General features: G+C 31.1%; 1 protein-coding gene across 5 annotated transcripts; it reads left to right on the forward strand.

The window, feature by feature from the left end:
* Positions 1-1,028: 1,028 nt before the first annotated feature.
* Cul3 (cullin 3) lies at positions 1,029-20,648 on the forward strand. Of its 5 annotated transcripts, XM_075297487.1 has the most exons (14): positions 1,029-1,171; positions 1,243-1,365; positions 4,625-5,108; positions 5,205-5,832; positions 11,688-12,071; positions 12,139-12,402; positions 12,461-12,958; positions 13,022-13,192; positions 16,251-16,418; positions 16,496-16,610; positions 16,670-16,875; positions 16,941-17,164; positions 20,056-20,194; positions 20,272-20,648. In XM_075297487.1, the coding sequence occupies exons 4-14, from the start codon at positions 5,773-5,775 to the stop codon at positions 20,422-20,424; spliced, it is 2,382 nt and encodes a 793-aa protein (XP_075153602.1). In that variant the 5' UTR covers positions 1,029-1,171; positions 1,243-1,365; positions 4,625-5,108; positions 5,205-5,772; the 3' UTR covers positions 20,425-20,648. The 5 variants fall into 5 exon arrangements, with proteins under 5 accessions (XP_075153602.1, XP_075153600.1, XP_075153601.1 ...); XM_075297485.1 differs by having other exon boundaries at positions 4,625-5,832; XM_075297486.1 differs by having other exon boundaries at positions 1,056-1,365; positions 4,625-5,832.
* The last annotated feature ends 1,841 nt before the right edge of the window (positions 20,649-22,489 follow it).

Consider the following 22,489-nt stretch of genomic DNA (forward strand, 5'->3'; position numbering starts at 1 on the left):
CGAAGCTGTTATCGACACCGAAACGACATTAGCGCTACTGCCGATATCGTGGCTGACACTACGCCGCTTGTGTAATAATCAACTGTAGCAACCCGAAGACGTCCGAAAAAATAGGGAACCAATTTTAAACACGAATCGACGAACACACATCCCGACCATCAAACGAATCCAAATTCCTCACCATTACTAATCATCGAACCGAAATTCTCATCAACTATCAACCGACGACTACTTACGTGTCAAATTCATCATCGATCATTTCCGCCTCTCGGCCAACCAAAATGCAAATCGAAACATTCGATAAACTCAACGACCGAAATCCTCAATTAATGAACACCTCAGTGAAGACACCAGTTTCCGATCATCTACAAATTGACGAAATCCCAACCGCCTGCTCCCCATAAGATTCTGATCAAACTACAGAGATTGTCATATAGTTTATTAATAATAATCAATACAACCAAATTAATTAATATTTTACTTAAGCACTTGTGTTCTTATTACATATAGCATTATTATATATAGCATTGAGAACCGAAAAATAATTTAATTTTATAATTTAATAAAATCGCTCGATATTATGAAGTTGGTAATTTTTTTACAGCCTGTTTCTATATGTCGAACGAGCTCTATCGATCGACTAAAATGCATATAAACAGCTGATTTTTGGTTATAAATTCAGCTGTTTGTTTACATTTCAGTCGATCGATAGAGCTCGTCCGATATACAGAAACCGGCTGTTAATTTTCCAATTAGAATTATTAGTATTTTAATAGACTTTCGATTTTTAATTGTCTTTTCCTTAATGAAAATTATGGTATTTTTCCTTAATGAAAATTATGGTATTAACTGATAGATATCAAGTAATCATCATGACTAATATATAAACAATTAACTAAAAGCTTCATGGGGGAACACACCTTTTACTTTTAGAACATGAAAATGAACTTATACGTAACAGTCTGGCAATCCAATTGTCTGTGCCGGCCACTATCACATTTGATTACTGCGTTTGCATTTACGACCCGGCTGCGTAGCCTATAGTGGAATGTAGAAAAGACACAAAGAGGAATAAAATCATTGTGTAAATTAAATAGTTTTTTAAATAAAGCCAAGAAATTCTTCAGAGAATTCCGGATAACTATTAAAAGTGTTTAAGATTTGTGAAGAAGTAATAAATATTGGTTTTTCTTGCGGTGTAAAACGATTTGCAAGGGCAAATTTTCCATATTTGTTTTGTAGGTGATGACAGAATTTCGAGAGATAATTTTCCGTTCTATGTGAAATAAATGTTAATATCCAAAAAGACGGTGCTGATGGAAAAACTGTAAAGGGGAATTAGAAGATTTGCAAAACTTTAGTCAGGTATGAACAATTATATATGTTTTTTGTTTATTGTACTTTATGATTATAATAACTTAATTCAAAAGCGTTCCATCGTCGAAGACGAGAAAAGAGAAAACACATACAACACATCAGAAACTTGCTAGTGTTACCAGATCAATTGTTTTTCATACGGGCATTAGACAAAACTTATGGCTGTTTTCTTCTTTCGAATTTGTTCAATAGAAATCTTGATTATCGCAACAAAACATATAGCAAAAGCCAATTGAGAATGGGAAAAAAGTGTACTCAGACTTTGAGAAGTTCTCACCACAATTTGGAAACACTCGTAGGCAATATCTATTTTCTTACTAAGTAGTCCCGCCATTGGTGAGACATTGTTCCTCGCCAAGTTACTAATTATGTTCCCAAGGGCCGTTCAAATATATAAATAGAATATTCATCATAATATTGCTTATAGAAATTTATTCCTTTATTCGCAATTTATTTTAAAAATACAAGTCCCACAAGTCATTTAGAATATTATTATCGTAATTGATAAAAATAAAAAAATATGACTTTAATGCACTGTCTTTTGTATTTCAAACGAAAGAAAATTGATTTTGGTTTATCGGTGTCGAAAGGCAAGTCACTTCATATTTTATTGTCGAGCAAGGCATATTAAGGAAGGTAGTTTCCGTATTACAGAAACGACAGAAATTGTTCAACAAATGGAAAATTTAAAATAGAGAAAATCTGGGATTGTATCGATGTATGCTTCTAAATATGAGGAAATATGTTGCGGTTCGTGAGAATAATAGAAGTAATTCTTACCATCAATTATGAGGACTATTTATTTTGATACTTTTCTGTCATAAATTTAAAGCAAATTGAATATTTCCAGATTATTTGTATAAAATAATATTATTTTTAATTTTTATTTCACACACTTGTCAGTTAAACATTGGCGTAGCTAGCAAAGCTACAATGAGTGCTCATTGGTAAGATACCTCCAAAAGAGAAATAATTGATTCGTGTAGATGGGAAGACACCAGAATACTTAATTCATTTTTAATAATTAACTTTTTTTATTAAAATGATTCAAACTTTCAACAATAGAGACACCCAAATTCAGTCGACTTCGAGTGACTGCCTTCCGAATAGGTTTTCGTTCGATATACAGGAACATGGCACTATTCTCGAGTATGAAACGAACATAATGAGTCAAGAAAATAGTAAAGCCATTGTTAACATTATGAATGAATTCTCCGGCCAAAAATTTGAAACTACTCATTATTGAAAATCAAAGTATTCTCATTCAAACGAAACAAACTTTCAAAAATACAAACCCTCTTCAAATATCAAAAAAGGCAATTTCGATCTCTTAAAAAATATTAAATGTTAGTGTTGGTGTATTCTAGCCTTAAAGTTAAAGTGGCAGCGCGATTTATTGTAAGGCTCACTTAGACTATTCAGTCCATTGTGATATTCCAGCCCTAATACCTCATTCAAATTACACATCCGAAATCCACTTTAACTTGATTTCAACTGTCATTTGCCTTATAAATAAGGGAAGAGATGAGTGTATGAGGCATAAGATGTATGAGTTTAAATATACGTTAAAGTAAAATTCGATTATTAATAGGAATATAAATTAATTTTGAAGCCCTAAGAAGTGGATTCATTATCTTCGACTAAATAAAGTAGCGTAGGTCTATCAACTTGTTAGGCAGATGAAACTGATACTAGGCTGGGGATGATTTGCATAATGCCTTTATGAAGGATTATTGTTGTGCATTTTACTGTTGCAAAGAGATTTTAATTAAAAAAATCCTTTTCAGATTTTTGTGACATGCTGTTGGAACTCAAATATATTGGGTCAATTTTGATGTATGTTGCAGACACACTTATGGTAGTAAATTTTTTTGTCATGACCAAAGATTCTTTTATGATCATAAAAAGTTGTTTTATCTCCTTTTTTTCCTGCCATATTTTATTTTTATTGAAATAGCATGTTAAGTAAAAAAACGGTAAAAATGGCTGTTCATGATCGTGTTTACACAATCGACATTTAATCTTCCATCTTTATACACACAAAAAAATATCACAAAAATTTTTCCAATTAAAATTTTAATAGAATTCTACAAATTCTTCAAATTTAATTGTTTCAACAAATTATTTAATTGAAACAAAAATCAATAAAAGAAATTAATAGTATCAATTACATCTTTAATTGGATCAATTAATTTTTTAATTGACGTTGGTTGTCGATACTATCATTTCTGTGATTGAGAATATTTCAATTAAAGTTTAACTAATTCCGTGATTAAAGACAATTTTTTTTTTCTGTGTAGATAAGGAATTTAATTTTAAGTGATTTCTTAGAAAAAAAAATGAAAATTTTCAAGACTTCCACTAACCAGACAATTTTATTTTTGTTTTCTACAAAGTAACTCTTTCGCTAGCGTCGGCAAAAGTTTTACTTTGTTCAAATTTTTAAATCTTTAAAAAGCCAAAATTTTAATTTTTTAGCCAACAGAAAAAATACAAATCCGCACTCTTACCATTCTTTCTATCAATTTTCCCATCTGAACAATTTGGCAACTCTCTTTCGACATGTACTAAAAATTTACAATAACATTTCCCATTGGTGGGCCTTTAATATATGAGAATTTATACTAAAATCGTTTAGATGCGTGGTCTTGTATATTAATTTTCTTTTTAATTTAGCATTAAACAAAAATTTGCCCTCATATTCCACCATTGGTATAAATCAATTTGCCTGATATTGTTTTTCTTTGTTTTTATGTCTGGTAATTTTAACGCATTTGATGAGAGTGGCAGCACTATTGTGCTTCTTCTTTCTCATCTTTTAGTACGTACAATTTATTTCTTCATACTGCAAAAAATGAGAATTACTTAAAATATTATCAAATACTAATAAAATTCTCGGTAAATCCCAGTTCTTGAGATATTTTGAGACAATTATAGCGACTCATGCAATTTGTAACGTTGATATAGTTACCAAGTCCGATGAAATCTTGTGCAAATGTTTGTAGAGAAAAAATGGGAACTAAAATTGTCGATGAAAATTTTGTGGTGATAGTGAAAATAGGCGAAAACATTTTGGTGTCTCCAATCTGAAATGATTTGCTAAGCAATTGCCACCAAATGGCATTACATACCCTTCTCGTCCATATGAAAATCTTTGTTATTGTTATGAGGAAATAATTATGATATTGTCTTTGTGTACATTAATAACAAACACCCTTGTATTTTTTTGTCTTTATTTTCACTACAGGATCATCATAGTAAAGAATTTTTGCGAGAATATCTGAATCTGGAAAGCAGAAAATACCATTAACAGAACTATTTGTAAAAGAGCATAGGGCCCGAGGAGACTGGAGTGGTGGAATTGTTTCATGTTTTAATACCCCAACGATCGGCATCGGACAACGAACGGCATCATCAGCAATAGTTCAAGACTCTGATCAAAGACTATTAATAAAGAAGACATGAGATCAGCTTGCTCTTCCTCTTTTTCTTGAAAAAACAGAGATTAATATCATACATGTTCCATGAGACGTTGCAACTTTTTTTCGGTTTCTCTTTTCATTTTGCATTCGTAACAAAACTTAATTCGCTTATTTTAGCAATTTTTTTAACTCTTAAACGAACAAAAACACTTTGTGAAACATTTTATTAATAATTTAGTGCAACCGACACAGAAATTTGCGTGAAATGTTGGAGAAAATAGCTAAATAAAAATTGTCTGCATCAAACCAGTAAGTTCGGAGTGCTTTTCCAACAAGTATGATATTAATCTCTGTTTTCTAGTACTAACACTATCAAAGCCCATTTCATGTCTTCTTTATTAATAGTCTTTGACTCTGATACACTTATGGTGGGGCAATGCCAATAAGCACAAAATCTGCTTTGTAATTGTGTTCGCATTAAGTTCGCCGCCACCGCCGCCGACGAAGAAAGACGTCAAACAAAAACAACACCTAATTAAGAAACAGTAACAACAATAACGGACATCGCAAAGAGAAAGAAAACAATTGCAAGAAATTTGATTGTTGTTGTTGTTGGTCTCATTCTTTAGCCGCTATTATTATTGTAGAAGCTGACACAGCAGTTCGTTAACCAGCTCACCGTCACACCACCATCAATCTATCGATCTATCCCACATTTGTACTCAGTGTGTTGGTTGATCTCATTCATTAGAAAAAAAACAAAGACAAGAGAGCTATAGTGAGAGAAATCGCTGCATATACAGGTGTAGAAGAATTGGTTTGGTGTATTCGGCTCTTCAGAAGAAGAAGAAGAACAAAACAAACCAATCTTTTGGTTAAAAACAAATAAAAGCCTACACTAACTGGGAGAAGCAGGGAGCTCCAAGTAAGACAAGTTGATAAAGTGGAGGAAAATTGTCGCCGCCTACAGACAATGAATATCAGGAGTAACCCTCCTAAGAAGGAGGGAAAGATGCGTATTCGCGCTTTCCCGGTAAGTAAAAGTCCTTAATTGATTGTGTAAAAATGGAAGATAAAAGGTGGGAAAAATATAACTTTGATTTTTTCGAATTTATTTATTTAATCCATTATAATTATAAAAATATATGAAATTTTGATACAGTAAAACCTCTCCAACACTTCCCAAAAGTGGACAGTTATCTGGGGATGTTTGCTATATTGATACATTAAAATTAACCTCTCATAACTGGACACCTCGCAAATGTGTACAAAATTTAAGCGATCACTTCTCAAAGGTTTCAACCGAAGACATTGGTGGGTCCAGCTTACATTCAATATTGCATGAACAAAAAATTTGTTCGCGTTGGATCCCACATAATTTGTCAATTCTTTCTTTTGTGCGATCCAAAAATTGTGATCGCGATGATTCGAAACATGTCGTATGACATCGTGACAGGGGATGAAACATGGATTTACGTGTATGAGCCCGAAATTAAACGGAGGTCGCTCGAAAGTGTCTCAAGATGAACCAAATCCAACGAAAGCTGCTTGCACTCGATACACTTTCAAGCTATGACATGTCCAACTTTCGGAAAAATTGGACATGTCACAAAAATTTGCCAGTCAGGAAAACCAACCACCGAATACGGATTATTCTTCACCACAACAATGCGAGCTCTCAAACATTGGTTCAATAGTCCTGACTTGGCACAGAATGACTTCTTTTTATTCCCGTATGTAAAAAAATTAAAAGAGTGGTCAATGCTTTTTTTTCAACTTTATTAGTAACATAGCCTCATAGAGGCCCTATTCGTTACAAAATATATTATTTTCGATATCTGAAGAAGCGGTTGATGCGTTCAGAAAGCATGTTTTGGAGATAACTTAATTAGAGTGAGATAAGAGCTGCCCACTTTTCTTGATTGAAGAAATCCATTGTTTTCCTCTTCAAAAGAGAGATCGAGATATCAAATATTTCTAATCAAACCGTAGTGCGCAAATTTTCGACTTTTGACAAAATAAGTCAAATAAATATAGCTACTAAAAAACAAAATTTAAAACAATTCCGGACAAAAAACTTAAAAATCTGTAGATTTCTTATAGCATCAATATGGATTTTATTTTATAACTATGGGATAAGGGGTGAATTTTTCTTTACAATAGCCAGGCAGTTTGCTATGTATTATACGAACTGATAAATGCGCGTCCAGAAGATTGTAATCTGAAGCTACATCCTTACCCAAAAATCGTATTTGCGAAATGCATCTTCAGGATTCTCTTGAATTAACGCATGATTTGGTGATACAATAATTTGTTTTAGTCTTAAGTTAATAAGCGGCTAAGGTAAATGCCCTTCCTCTCCAGATCTTAGAAATAAATTGATAAATTCCATACATTTATTTTGGAAAAAGGCAGGCAAGGGAAGATTTGAAAAATTTGGTATCGTAACGTAAAAAATTTCAAATCATTCCGATATATCCGGAATAGGGGGTTTGACTCTATAATAACGCTTTCCTCATATTTCCCTGTCGTCATATTATATACCCAATATGAGCTAAAAAGGTTTGGTTTGGTTTACTATGGCGAAGAATTTTATTCATTTCTTCATTTCTGCCAATTTTTTTATAAAAAATGGGATTTCATATCCTCTTTTAGTAGATTTCGAGCCTAATGCTATGTTCCCACTGACTCGTTTTCCTCATTCGCTTTTCCAAAACATTTCAACATTCACACCGAATTGAGATTTTTTAGTTTGACGTTTGCCATGGAATCTCGAAATTCCCATTTACTCCAAATTCGCATATATGCAACGTATGTTCAAATAATTACCGCGAACGCCAATGAAAACAAATTTTTAAGTTATTTTCACATGTCCATGTTCTTCAAAGCCTTTGTTTATTCCTTTTTTTCTATGAAATTTATTTCAATATTTCGACATATATTGGGAATAGGATATGTTATTCGGGGTATATTCCAAATTAGGTGGGTTCACATTTTGGAGGAAAACTTGTGTTTTGAACTTTTTTTTAGTATGGCGAAAACGACTCGTTTTGAAGTGCTTATAATGCTATGTTCCCACCGACTCGTTTTCCTCATTCGTTTTTCCAAAACAATTCACCGTTCACATCGGGTTGAGATGTTTTAGTTTGACAGTTATCTTGGAAACTAGAAATTCACATTTACTCGAAATTCACATATATGTAACCTATGTCCAAATAATTACCGCGAGCGCAAAGGGAAAAAATAGTTTTATGTTATTTTCACATGTCCATGTTCTTAAATATCTTTGTTTATTCTTTTTTTTTTCTATGAAACTTATTTCAATATTTTGACATATATTTTGAATAGGGTATGTTATTCGGGGTATATTCCAAATTAGGTGGGTTCACATTCTAAAATTTACGTGTTTTGGAGGAAAACTTGTGTTTTAAACTTGTTTTTTAGTATGGCGAAAACGACTCGTTTTGAAGTGCTTATAAAGGGAAAACATCTCAAACTCCAAAACATGCTTGGTGAGAACACCATATAAAGGGAAAACATTTCAAACCCTAAAACATGCTTGGTGAGAACACCGTATAATGTGTATGAGGTATAAGACAAAATTGTTTATTTCATCGTATAGTATTTGCTCTAGTTGTCATTTTAGCTTTAAACAAAATTATTCGTGTTTTTTTTTCAAAATAAAATATAAAAAAGTTTTTAAATTTAATAGTTTTCAATTCTATAATATATTTCGCTTTAAATTACTGAATTGAAACATATTCAATGCAGCAACGTTAAATTCAGTTTATGGAGAATCGATCTGGCAAACGTTCCCAACATACATATCGTAATTCACAGTCATGTTATTCCACAGTGAGTGGTGACAGAGGAGATGGTGATAGCATGGATTGGGGGGAATTCAATGACGATATTGGCCCAACTACAAGCAAGAAGGCAAAACAATCACAAAAATGCTTGGAGTTCAAAACTTGCAAAGACTTGGTTGAAATCCAAAAACGTTTTCCGATGTGGCATCCTAAATATAAAGATCATTGGGTTGTTCAAGTTAGTAACTACTAAAAGAAATTTGACGCATTATGAACTCGCATAATAAACTCAGTTTTGAAAGATCTCGAACGTACGAAGTAATTGTCGAATGTAAAGTTTCCTTTCTAGTACTAGTGTGTAAAGACTAATTGGACATCTACTTGCAATTCGTCAAATGATTTCGAAGTTGTTCAAAATCGTAATATCGATTTCATGCTCAAAATCGATTACTTAAAATTCGCAGTATAGTTTTCCTCTACATCATCATAATTTTCATAATATTCACATTCGTCTTAAAAATATAATTTCTTAGAAAATCTAACCGGCTGAAAAGGAATCAAAAGCTAATAATTCGGACTGATTCATAGCGCTTGTCGTGATTTTCAGTATCAAGAAATCGATTTCTAATATGAAAACTAGAAAAGTGAACTTTTAATTTCCATTATAGTTCATGAATCCAAATGGCCATACTTCTCGTAGTGAAAACCTTATCGTATTTAAACCTCTAATGGATGGTAAGGTCCCTGAGGAAGGTTTTGACTTATTTACTTGGTCTCAGACTTAATATTTTGTGATTATCTGTTCTAATTAGTACAGGAAGTGATGAACCATCATATTTGAGATCATATAACAGATAGATTTATGCATGAATAAAAGCCAAAAGAAGTCCAAAGGGACCTTACCATTTATAGGAGGGTTAAGACTGGGTTTAAATGCGACGCTCAAAATTAACCCGGACTAGAACCAGAATTATATGTAGTCCTTATATAGACCAACCAATCCACAAATATGTAAAAATTTGCCCATATCGCTCCTTTACTATATATACCCCAATAATTCAGGACTTTTTTGGAGGAAGTAAAGTTCATCTGATCCGGCATGTGATATGGGTATAGGCCCATTAATAACCATTCAAAATTTATATAGGCTTCCAGATATGCATTTTGGAGCTTCCCGGAGAAAGTAAAATTCAAACGATTCGATTAAAAATTGGAATGTGACGTTAGCAGAGCCCTCCATGAATCATTCAAAAGGTGTTCCATGTCGCAGAACATATCTATGAAGCCTCCATAAGAACCGGTCCACAGATTTGACTTTTTAAACCTCATGGAAAAACAAATTTCATCTGACCCAGTTGAAAATCTGGAGTTCGATGTCAGTATATGCCCATGCGAAAATGCTTCCATAGAGGTCAGTTACAGTGAAACCTCTCCAACTTGGAATCTCCGAAAATCGGACATCTCCCAAAAGTAGGAAGTTGCTTGTATATACAGTGAAACATCTGGGAAGTGAATACTCACGGTCGCCTAAATTTTGTCCATATATGGGAGATGTCCAGTTATGAGAGGGAGCCACCGTGGTGCAATGGTTAGCATGCCCGCCTTGCATACACAAGGTCGTGAGTTCGATTCCTGCTTCGGGCGAACACCAAAAAGTTTTTCAGCGGTGGATTATCCCACCTCAGTAATGCTGTTGACATTTCTGAGAGTTTCAAAGCTTCTCTAAGTGGTTTCACTGCTGCAATGTGGAACGCCGTTCGGACTCGGCTATAAAAAGGAGGTCTCTTGTCATTGAGCTTAACATGGAATCGGGCAGCACTCAGTGATAAGAGAGAAGTTCACCAATGTGGTATCACAATGGACTGAATAGTCTAAGTGAGCCTGATACATAGGGCTTCCACGTAACCTAACCTAACCTACAAGAGGTTAATTTTAATTTGTTAATATAACAAACGTCCCCAGACAACTGTCCACTTTTGGTAGGTGTTAGTTTTTCAGAGTATCCAAGTTGGAGAAGTTTCATTGTATAGACTCCTTAGTTCCGATCAGGAACTAAAGTGGCTTTAATCTGCTTTTCGATATAGTATAGATTATCCATATGGAGAATTTGGAGGACAATGTTAAGAATTTTTAAGACAGTTTGCGACACTACTGACGGCGTCTTTTCTTAGTGACCCAAAGCTTGAATAAATGTTTTTGCATCTAGTGTGGTGCGGCATTATGTTTACAAAGGTCTACATTTTCTGTCCAAAAATGTACAAAAGTAGAATTTTTAAAAATTTAAATTTAATTTTGAGAAAAAAACTGTAAATCGAAAAGTCGAAAAATCGTAAAGTCGATTTTAAATAAAAAAAAATGCTATATTCAAAGTCTATTCTTAAATATTAATTTTTGTTACAATCGCAACGCACCCGGTTCGTAATAGGCCCCTTGTCATTGAACTAAAAATAATCGAGCAGCATTCGAAATTTGCCATCTATGGTATCACAATGAACTTGTCGACCAAAATGGTCTGCAGCAACAGAAAACCATTTCTGATATTGGGTTTCTAAACTAGAAAAAATCATAATATTCAAACGCACAATATTCTGAATAAGAGCTACACAGAAAAAAATGTCACGAAAATTTTTCCAATTAAAATCTTAATTGATTTTTAAAAAATATTCAATTAAAAATTTAATTGATTCAACAAATTTTTTAATTGAAATAAAAATCAATCACACAAATTAATAGTATCAATTAAATATTTAATTGGATCAATTATTTTTTTAATTGACTGTCAATTAATTTTTAATTGATACTATCATTTCTGTGATTGAAGACATTTCAATTAAAAAATTAATTGGATCAATTAATTTCGTGATTGAATCAGAATTTTTTTTTTTGTGTAGGGATATGTACTCGTAAAGCTAAAAAAAATCCCTGCTCTTTTTCAAGTTAACCTGTGCTTCATTTAAATTAATTTTTGGTCCCATCTTTAACGGATATTTGAGGAGCAATCTTGAATCAATTTATTGGATACCTTAAACACTTGATTTTCTAACTAAAATCATTTTCTCTTTTTTTTTCATTCTTCTAGGCCTCTATGGATGAAAAATATGTGGAAACTATATGGGCAAGTTTAAAAAATGCCATACAAGAGATTCAAAAGAAAAACAATTCTGGTCTGTCTTTTGAACAACTCTATCGTAATGCCTACAATATGGTATTGCACAAATATGGCCATCGCTTGTATTTTGGTTTGCGCGAAGTGGTCAAAGAGCATCTGGAGGAAAAAGTTCGAAAAGATGTTCTGGAGAGTTTACACAATAACTTTTTGCCCAAACTCAATCAAGCATGGACTGATCATCAAACTTCAATGGTAATGATACGCGATATTCTCATGTATATGGATCGTGTTTATGTGCAAAATCGTGAGGTGGAAAATGTTTATAATTTGGGCTTGCAATTATTTAGAGATGAGGTATTTAAAAGAATTGCTATATACCGATAAATATGGATGTATTATTCTCCATTTTCTATGATTGTAGATTGTACGCTATTCAGAAATTCAAAAGGCTCTACGTGAAACTCTACTGAATATGGTTATGGATGAACGCAGTGGTGAGGCCATAAATCATTTGGCCATTAAAAATGCTTGTCAAATGTTAATGGCCTTGGGCATAAATTCACGTTCCGTATATGAAGATGACTTTGAGAAACCGTTTTTGGCCCAATCTGCATCATTTTATAAATTTGAATCACAAAAGTTTTTGGCCGAAAATAATGCAAGCGTTTATCTAAAGAAAGTCGAGGTAAGAGATACACTTTTTGCTATATAAAAATCCCTACATTTCTCTTGATTTTCCTTAGTCCCGTATACAAGAAGAATCGTCACGTGCTGCCCTCTATTTGGACAAAGACACTGAACCCCGTATTGTCAAAGTGGTTGAAGATGAATTAATCAAGAAACACATGCGAACCATTGTCGAAATGGAAAATTCTGGTGTGGTCTATATGATTAAGAACTCGAAAACTGACGATCTGGCTTGTACATATAAACTATTCTCACGTTTGAAAGATGAAGGACTAAAAGTAATTGCCGACACAATGTCAGCCTATTTAAGAGAACAAGGACGTATGTTGGTTAAGGAAGAGGAAAATGGTAGCACAAATCCTATATCATTTGTGCAAAATCTTTTGGATCTTAAAGATCGTTTTGATCAATTTTTACATCATTCATTCAATAACGATCGGCTCTTTAAGAATGTCATATCATCCGATTTTGAACATTTCCTTAATTTAAATTCTAAATCACCCGAATATTTGTCACTATTCATTGATGATAAATTGAAAAAGGGTGGTAAAGGAGTAAGTGATTTCTATGTGAAATGTGTTATTTTATTTTAATTTCGTTTTTGTTTTTTATTTTAGATGAGTGAGCAAGAAATTGAAGTAATACTCGATAAGACAATGGTTTTGTTTAGATTCTTGCTGGAGAAAGACGTCTTTGAACGTTATTACAAAACACATTTGGCCAAGCGTTTGCTGCTCAATAAATCTGTTTCGGATGATTTTGAAAAGAATATGATTTCAAAATTGAAGGTAAGTTAATTTGATACAAAAAATGCCATATGTGCATCGTAGAGCGAAAATTGCATTAATTCATGACCACCACCAACAAAATTAAAATTTCCATGAAAATCCTAGAAAATTTAAAATTTTTTAAATGACAACTTTTTTGACATCTCCTGCGTTCGAAATTTCGATTGGAATTCTCGAAAAATTAAAATTTTATATGAAAAGCTTATTTTGGCCGTAACTCTAAATATGCGGCATAGAGCGAAAAGGACCTTAATTAAAATTTCGATAAAAAACCCAGAGCGAAAAGGAAGTTAATTCGTGTCCACCCCCAAAAATCAAAATATCTATGAAAATTCTTCAAATTTTCCTATGAAAACTTAATATGGCCATATCTCCTTAACCCTTATATTATGTTAGGGTCATTTGATGACCCACATCGTATTTTTCATCAGCGCATTTCTTACTGTTGGAATATAATTAAAAGTTTTTACTACTCAGCAAGAATTCAGTACATGTCAACAATTCATGCACTGACTAGTAAGAACTTTTATTTATACCAACCCAAAAAATCAAAATTTCTATGAAAATCCTCGAAAAATTCTAAATTTTATATGAAAATCTTGTGTTGGTCTCATTAAATATGCGTCCTATATCTAAAAGGACCTTGAATTCATGACCACCCCTAAAAACACAGTTTCATTGAAAACCCTAGATCGAAAGGACCTTAATTCGTGTCTATCTACAAAAAATCTAAATTTTTATGAAAATCCTCGAAAAATTCAATTTTCTATATGAAAAAACTTATTTTGGCCATACGGCCTGAAATATTCGTCCTAAAGCCAAAAGGACCACCCTTCCCATCCGCCCAACACCCCACCCCACCTCAGTGATGCTGGTGACATTTCTGAGGGTTTCAAAGCTTCTCTAAGTGGTTTCATTGCAATGTGGAACGCCGTTCGGACTCGGCTATAAAAAGGAGGTCCCTTGTCATTGAGCTTAACATGGAATCGGGCAGCACTCAGTGATAAGAGAGAAGTTCACCAATGTGGTATCACAATGGACTGAATAGTCTAAGTGAGCCTGATACATCGGGCTGCCACCTAACCTAACCTAACCTACGAGCAAGAAGAGCAAGAAGGACCTTAATTCGTGGCCACCAACGAACAATCAAAGTATCGAAGAAAATCCTTGAAAAAATTAAATTTTTATAGAAAAAACTTATTTTGGTCATTTCGCCTTAAATATGCGCCCTACCAACCAAAAAAACAAAACAAAAAAAATCCATGAATTTTTATGTTTTTTTGCCACATTTTTACTTAAAAAACGCCGTTTTTTTACCTTTTTAATCCGCTAACATCCAAACTACTTACCCGATTTAAAAATTTTCTGAGAATGAGTTGTAGACGGCTCAATTTTCTTTAATTTGAGTAGTATTAGGATCAAAAAGGTCAAAGAAAACGAAAGATATGCTCAAAATTGTAGGTGTACCTCCAAAAATTAAAAAAAAAATTAAAAAATTATATCTCGAAAACCAATCGACAGAAAATTTTTTAAAAATCATTTTCGTGTTTAGTAGGTCATAATAAATAAGAAAAAACATGCTAGAAACAATTCACAGAGAAAAGTTTGTTATTTGTTGCCTAGTGTAATTAGACGTCGGTGAAATTGAGACATCTGGCAAGGAGAAATCCCCAACCAGATGTCTCAATTTGGATCTTATATGCTATATTCTTGTGGATACTAGAATTTTCCCTTGTCTAAAATCATTTTCGATCCCTACTAATTAAGGACCTTTTCGCTCTAGGACGGATATTTAGGAAGATAAAAATTTCAATATTTTGAGGATTTGCTACGAAATTCTGAGAATGAGTTGTAGACGGCTCAATTTTCTTTAATTTGAGTAGTATTAGGATCAAAAAGGTCAAAGAAAACGAAAGATATGCTCAAAATTGTAGGTGTACCTCCAAAAATTTAAAAAAAAAATTAAAAAAATTATATCTCGAAAACCAATCGACAGAAAATTTTTTAAAAATCATTTTCGTGTTTAGTAGGTCATAATCAATAAGAAAAAATATGCTAGAAACAATTCACAAAATGGTTGTTGGCTAGTGTTATAGGTAAATAAAAATCATATATTTGCGTAAATCGCTTCTTTCAGACAAACATGTCAAAAAAACGTTTTTATCTTCAAATTAGAATAATAGTCCTCTAAATCACACAAAAAAAATTTAACGAACATTTTTCCAATTAAAATCTTGAGTTTTAAAAAATATTCAATTAACAATTTAATTGATTCAACAAATTTTTTAATTTAATTTAATTTTAATTTAATTTATTTTATTTTCATATGTAACTAAGCCTTACAAAGGCCTTATACAGTTACTTAAATCAACATTTTAAATACTACTCAAAACAATTCTCTTATTTCTAACATTAATATACTAACAATAATACAACAATAGGATACTACTCTATAATTTAAATAAAAATCAATTGGCAATTAAATTTTTAATTGATGCTATCATTTCTGTGATTGAATCAAAATTTTTTTGTGCAGTGAAACCTCTTAGAAGAGGAGATCTCTCAATAGGGGACAACTTTTGTGAAACTTTTGGTGTCCACTTCTGAGTATTTGTACTGTAATAGACTTATTTTATACTAAATAATTTCAACTAATCGACTTTTAATAACAAATAAATCGAAAAGTCAAATATGCATTAAAAAGGGATTGTAGATTTTTTATGCTGAGAATTCGCCAAAAAGTCGCCTGTTGCTATGTTCAAAAATCGACTTTTGAAAGTCGTAGTAATTTTGAAAAGTCAAAAAATCGATATCTCCAAATTTGGAAAAAGTCGACTCATAGCTATTCGACTTCTTCTTAACTCTGAATAGCAATGAGTCAACTTTTTCAAATTTGGTAAAATCGACTAAATTTTGAAAATGTGGAAAAGTCGACTTTTTGATTCCCATTACAAGATTGGTTGGTGGGAGTATATGTGATTTTTTTTTCCAGCGGATATTGATTTTCCCAATTTCTCCATTTTAAAATGACTCGAAATACAATTTCTTCTCTTTATAGACTGAGTGCGGCTGTCAATTCACATCTAAATTGGAAGGAATGTTCAAGGATATGTCTATATCGAATACCACCAATGAGGAGTTCAAAACCTATATAACAAATCATAACATTAATTTGTCTGTAGAATTTACATGTAGGATATTAACAACTGGTTTTTGGCCCACACAGGTTTGTAACAAACGATATTCAATTTTAGATAGCTTACAATAAACATTTTTTCTTTTTTTTTTGTAAATTTCCCATAGACTTCAACGCCCAATTGTAATATACCAGCAGCTCCCAGAGAAGCCTATGAAATATTTAAGAAATTCTATTTAGACAAACATTCAGGACGTCAACTGACGTTGCAACCTCAACTGGGTATGGATGTAAATTAAAGCTATAACCAAAAATTATCGAAAACGTTTTTTTCTTCTTAGGTAATGCTTGTCTTAATGCTGTATTCTATGGCCGAAAACCGACTGACAGTACCACAGCAGTAGCATCAGCACCGGCAGCATCACCAGCTGTTACAGCCGATAAGGAAGCGCCCAGTTCTAGCATGTCTTCGTCAACAAGTGCGGCAGCGTGTGCTGCTATACCCACAACAACGCGTAAACATATTTTAACAGTATCAACGTATCAGGTAAGGAACATGAGGAACAAGATTCTTTAAAGGGTATTGCCATTATCCGTTTTTCCTCTTCTTAGATGTGTATATTGATGCTTTTTAATAATCGCGAAGTTATGACATATGAAGAGATTTTACAAGAAACAGATATACCCGAACGTGAATTACAAAGAGCTATACAATCACTATCTATGGGTAAACCTTCACAACGTCTATTGGTGCGAAATTCTAAAACAAAAACTAAGGATATTGATCCTTCCGATGAGTTCCTGGTGAACGATGCCTTTGTTTCCAAATTCCACAGGTAAGTGACAAGAGATATGTGGATCAATTAGTAGAGGCATATACTACTTTGATCTCAAGCAGCGTTGCCACAATCAATTTTTATTTTGGACTAACATTTTTCCAAAATTGGACCAAAATTCGTACCAGCGGACCAGTTTTCCAAATTAAATTAATTTAAAAGTTAAAAATTTTCCAAAATTTTACTTCGATAGAAAATTTTGTAAAATTTTTATTTCTATAGAAAATTTGGTAAAATTTTTATTTCTATAGAAAATTTTGTCAAAATTTTTTCCTATGGAAAATTTTTGTCAAAATTTTATTTCTTTAAAAAATTTAGTCAAAAATTTTTCCTATAGAAAATTTTTGTAAAAATTTTATTTCTATAGAAAATTTTGTCCAAATCAATGTCTATAGAAAAAAATTTTTCAAATTTTTTTTCTGTAGAAATTTTCTATAGAAAAAAAATTTTTCAAATTTTTTTTCAAATTTGAAATATTTTTTTTCTGTAGAAATTTTCTATAGAAAATTTTGTCAAAAATTTATTTCTATCGAAAATTTTGTCAAAATTTTATTTCTATCGAAAATTTTGTCAAAATTTTATTTCTATAGAAAGTTTTGTCAAAATTTTATTTCTATAGGAACTTTTGTCAACATTTTATTTCTATAGAAAATTTTGTCAAAATTCGAACCAGCGGACTATTTTTCCAAATTAAATTAATATAATTTAAAAGTTAAAAATTTTCACAAATTTTACTTCGATAGAAAATTTTGTAAAATTTTTATTTCTATAGCAAATTTTGTTAAAATTTTTTTCAATAGAAAAAAATGTCAAAAATTTTTTTCTATAAAAAATTTTGTCAAAATTTTTTTCTATAGAAAATTTTTGTCAAAATTTGATTTCTATAGCAAATTTTGTCCAAATTTTATTTCTATAGAAAATTTTGCCAAAATTGTATTTCTATAGAAAAAAAAATTTTCAAAATTTTTTTCTATAGATAATTTTGTCAAAATTTTATTTCTATGGAAAGTTTTGTCAAAATTTTATTTCTATAGGAAATTTTGTCTAAATTTTATTTCTTGTTGTTGTTTTTGATTTCATTTCTATAGAAAATTTTGTCAAAATTTTATTTCTATAGAAAATTCTATCAAAAGATTTTGTCAAAATTGTAATTCTATAGAAAATTTTATCAAAACTTTATTTCATAGAAAATTTTGTTAAAATTTTATTGCTATATAAAATTTTGTAAAAATTTTATTTCAAAAGAAAATTTTGTCAATATTTTATTTCTATGGAAAATTTTGTCAAAATTTTATTTCTATGGAAAATTTTGTCAAAATTTTATTTTTATACAAGATTTTGTCACAATTTTATTTCTATAAAAGATTTTGTCAAAATTTTAATTCTATCGAAAATTTTATCAAAATTTTATTTCTATATTTATTCTATTCTATATTTCTATATTCTATATTTATTTATTTCTATATATTTCTGTTAAAATTTTATTTCTATATAAATTTTTTTTTTTATTTTATTTCTATAGAAATTGTTGTCAAAAATTGTATTTCTATAGAATCTTTTGTCAACATTTATTTCCATGGAAAATTTTGTCAAAATTTTATTTCTATAGAAAATTTTGTCAAATTTTTATTTCTATAGAAAATTTTGTCAAAATTTTATTTCTAGAGAAAACTTTGTCAAAATTTTATTTCTATAGAAAATTTTGTCAACATTTTATTTCTATAGGAAATTTTGTCTAAATTTTATTTCTTGTTGTTGTTTTTGATTTCATTTCTATAGAAAATTTTGTCTAAATTTTATTCTATAAAAAATTTTGTCAAAATTTTATTTTTTTATGGAAAATTTTGTCCAAATTTTATTTCCATAAAAAATTTTGTCCAAATTTTATTTTTTTTTTTTGTATAGAAAATTTTGTCAATTTTCTTGATAGAAAATTTTGTCCAAATTTTATTTCTATGGAAAATGTTGTTCAATTTTATTTGTTTCTATAGAAAATTTTGTCCAAATTTTTTTCAACAAAATTTTGTCAACAATTTATTCCTATAGAATATTTATTCAAAATTTCATTTCTTTAGAAAATTTTGTGAAAATTCCATTTCTATAGACAATTTTGTCAAAATTTCAATTCATTAGGAAATTTTGTCAAAATTTTATTTCTATAGAAAATTTTGTCAACACTCTTGTAGTTTAGTCAACACAATGGTTTTAAAGCTGAGATCAAAACAACAAATATGATTGAAGTACAAACCACCAATAAAAAACAAAACACGAAAATTTGAGTTCTTTAGCAAATTTTGTCAACATTTCATTTCTATAGAAAATTTAGCCAACAATGTTATTTCTATAGAAAGGTTAGTCAAACTTTTATTTCTATAGAAAGTTTGCGCAAAATTTTATTTCTATATAAAATTTTTACAAAATTTTTGCATAATTTTGTATGTATACATTTATTGCTGTACAAAAGTTTGGCAGCATTTTATTTCTATAGAAATTTTTGTCAAAATATTTCTACAGAAAATTTGGTCAAAATTTAAAAAAGTTTTGAAAAATTGCCAATTTGACGAAAATGGACCAAAATCAACCATTTGGTCCGACCACGGGCCAAATTTAAAATGTAATAATTTTTTGGACCAATTTTGATCCGATTGCAACCCTGTTCTCAAGGATAAATATCATGCTATACAGAAAAAAATGTTTCTTATTCAATCACGAAATTAATTGATTTTTTAATTGCATCAATTCATTTCCTTGGCCTTTAAAAATTAAAAACCGATCAGAACCGTATTCGTATTGGTATCCATGTGTCTCCCATAACATATATCTCCCTTCTCAGTTTGCAATAAAATAGGATTTCCGCATTTTCTTTTATTTATTATAAATTTTTCTTTCAGAGTTAAAATTCAAACAGTGGCAGCTAAAGCCGACACAGAGCCAGAACGTAAAGAGACCCGTGGTAAAGTGGACGAAGATCGTAAACATGAAATTGAAGCGGCAATTGTTCGTATAATGAAGGCTAGAAAGCGTATGCCGGTAAGAGCAAATTAAATTCTAATATATCAAATTTGAAACTATAACATTTCATTTTATTTTTTTTTATGTCGATTCAGCACAATTTACTGGTATCCGATGTAACATCGCAATTGAAATCAAGATTCCTACCATCGCCGGTATTGATTAAGAAACGAATAGAAGGTCTCATCGAAAGAGAATATTTGGCCCGGACGCCCGATGATCGTAAAGTTTATGTTTATTTAGCTTAAACGGCGCAATGACCACAAAATCAATATAAACAAATCCAAACACACACACACCCATACACACAAATGCGTACACCCATTAAGAATATTCATGCTTTTTGCCCAGAAGAATATTGAAAACAAGAAGTGAAGAGAGAATGAAACAAATCCATAAATGAATAGAATAACAACCGAACCAATTCTCCCCCAATTTCTATTGACTTGAATATAAAAATTAGAAATCATTATTCATGTTTTTTTGTTGTTTTTTGTTTCTTATAAAAATCCAACATCATCATTATTTTAAAATGCTTGCATAACAAACAAAAAGGACCCCTGATATATTCACATACATAAGTAAAATATCTTATTTTTGTTTTTATTTCTATTGGTAGAACATGGCTAAATTCCTGCTAAAGGATAACCATCAACTGAAAAGAAAATGAAATATAGGTCATGTTTGGAATGTTTATATTTTTTGACAAGCGTTGTAATATTTAGACACATATTTGTTTTGTTTTTTTGGAAGAAGATAAATTTTAAATTAGGAGAAAAAAACAGAGAATTGATTTAATATTTAATACAACTCATTTATAGTTAGATTTGTAATTGTAATATTACGACAAGGACAACCAAGAAACACGCAAAGCCCTCTTTAATTGAAGAAAATAAATTTAACAAAATTTCAAATATACTAGAAAGATCCCATAAACATTGCAACTTGCATACATACCATTTTCCTTTGCTGACATCATTCGATATTCAATTATGATTCTAGGTGATCTCCCTCCCCCCTACCTCTCTACTTTCAATTTACCCAACTACTTAATTTGCAAAATAACTCTTTTTAATTGGTAGAATCTAAATTTATTTCCCTTTATATACAAACAATTGAATTTAGTTTCTTTCCCCCTCTTGCAATTTGAAGTTTTATTTTTTTAAGAGTCTTATTATTTATATTCTTTTGATTACTACATAAAAAAATGATTTTGTTAAAAAAAAAATTGTATTATATTTTGATATCTTCCAGTATACTTTTATATGGAAATATTAATATACAATTATTATTTGGAACTAAATTTTGTTTATTTTTTTGTTATCAATTCAATTTGCAAACTTTCAGTAGAAGATATATTTAAATCGTATATATTCAATTAATAATGATTATCTTTTCTTTTAGAACTGGATATAATGTTGGTACAAACTCAAACTAATAGGAAAAATCCAGTACAAATACAGGGAAACCTCACAAACTAAGACACTGACAACCGGGCACCTCTAAAAGGTGGGCAACTGCCGTGACACGTTTGCCATAATAGCACATTAAAATTAACCTCACATAGCTAAACACCTTCCCAATGTAGACAAAATTTGTGTCGAACGTGGGTGTCCACTTCTGAGAGCTTTCATTGTAGCAAAAACATACAATAGTTTCAGCAGATATTGTCTGCTGAACAAGGGAAAGTAATCTCGTGTACTGCTTTATCGACTGAAGAAAAAAAGTTTGCATACGAATGTCCCGAATTAAGAGGTGGTAGCTGGGTATCCAAATTAATTTTTTGACGGACTTTTATTATTCAAACGATGTGACATGTCTGCTATTATATGAGAAAGTAGCCGATTTTGTCTTTTGAAAAAGTGAAAGAAGTCTCGTTGCACGCTTTTTCGACTGAAGAAAAAATGTTTACAAACAAATGTCTTGAGTTAAGAGGTGGTACCTGGGTATCCAACTAAACTACATTTTATCCAGCCATTTTCAGCAAACTATAAGGCGTGTATAATTTGCTGAAAAGAGTGTGTCAAGTCTGCTATTAAAAAAGATTCAGATGTGTTGCTATAATAGCAAACAAAAAATATATAAAAACATCTCCTGCTGTTGTAGTAGTGAGTTGTGCTTATCATCCATTTCTGATTGCTCATAGATTCCTTAGTTTGTATCCAGATTGAGACGCAAGCGGTCCTTGGCTAACAATGCGGCACCCATCAGCTGCCATTAATAGCGAATAAATAGGAGTTGACTCGGCTGGACATGGCTGATCATAGTTGGACCAAAACCATCCTGGTGTGCTGTGGGTGATTCACACTAAAA

The sequence above is a fragment of the Haematobia irritans genome, chromosome 2 (genome assembly GCF_050003625.1).
Source record: "Haematobia irritans isolate KBUSLIRL chromosome 2, ASM5000362v1, whole genome shotgun sequence".
Taxonomy (NCBI): Eukaryota; Metazoa; Arthropoda; class Insecta; order Diptera; family Muscidae; genus Haematobia; species Haematobia irritans.

What these genes read in the sequence shown, in the direction of transcription:
- Cul3 (XM_075297484.1), top strand. Translation starts at nt 8,589, where the DNA reads ATGGAGAATCGATCTGGCAAACGTTCCCAACATACATATCGTAATTCA. An exon ending in GACGTTGCAACCTCAACTGG is followed by an intron (nt 16,611 to 16,669) that starts GTATGGATGTAA and finishes TTTTCTTCTTAG; the next exon opens with GTAATGCTTGTCTTAATGCT. An exon ending in TTTGTTTCCAAATTCCACAG is followed by an intron (nt 17,165 to 20,055) that starts GTAAGTGACAAG and finishes TTTTTCTTTCAG; the next exon opens with AGTTAAAATTCAAACAGTGG.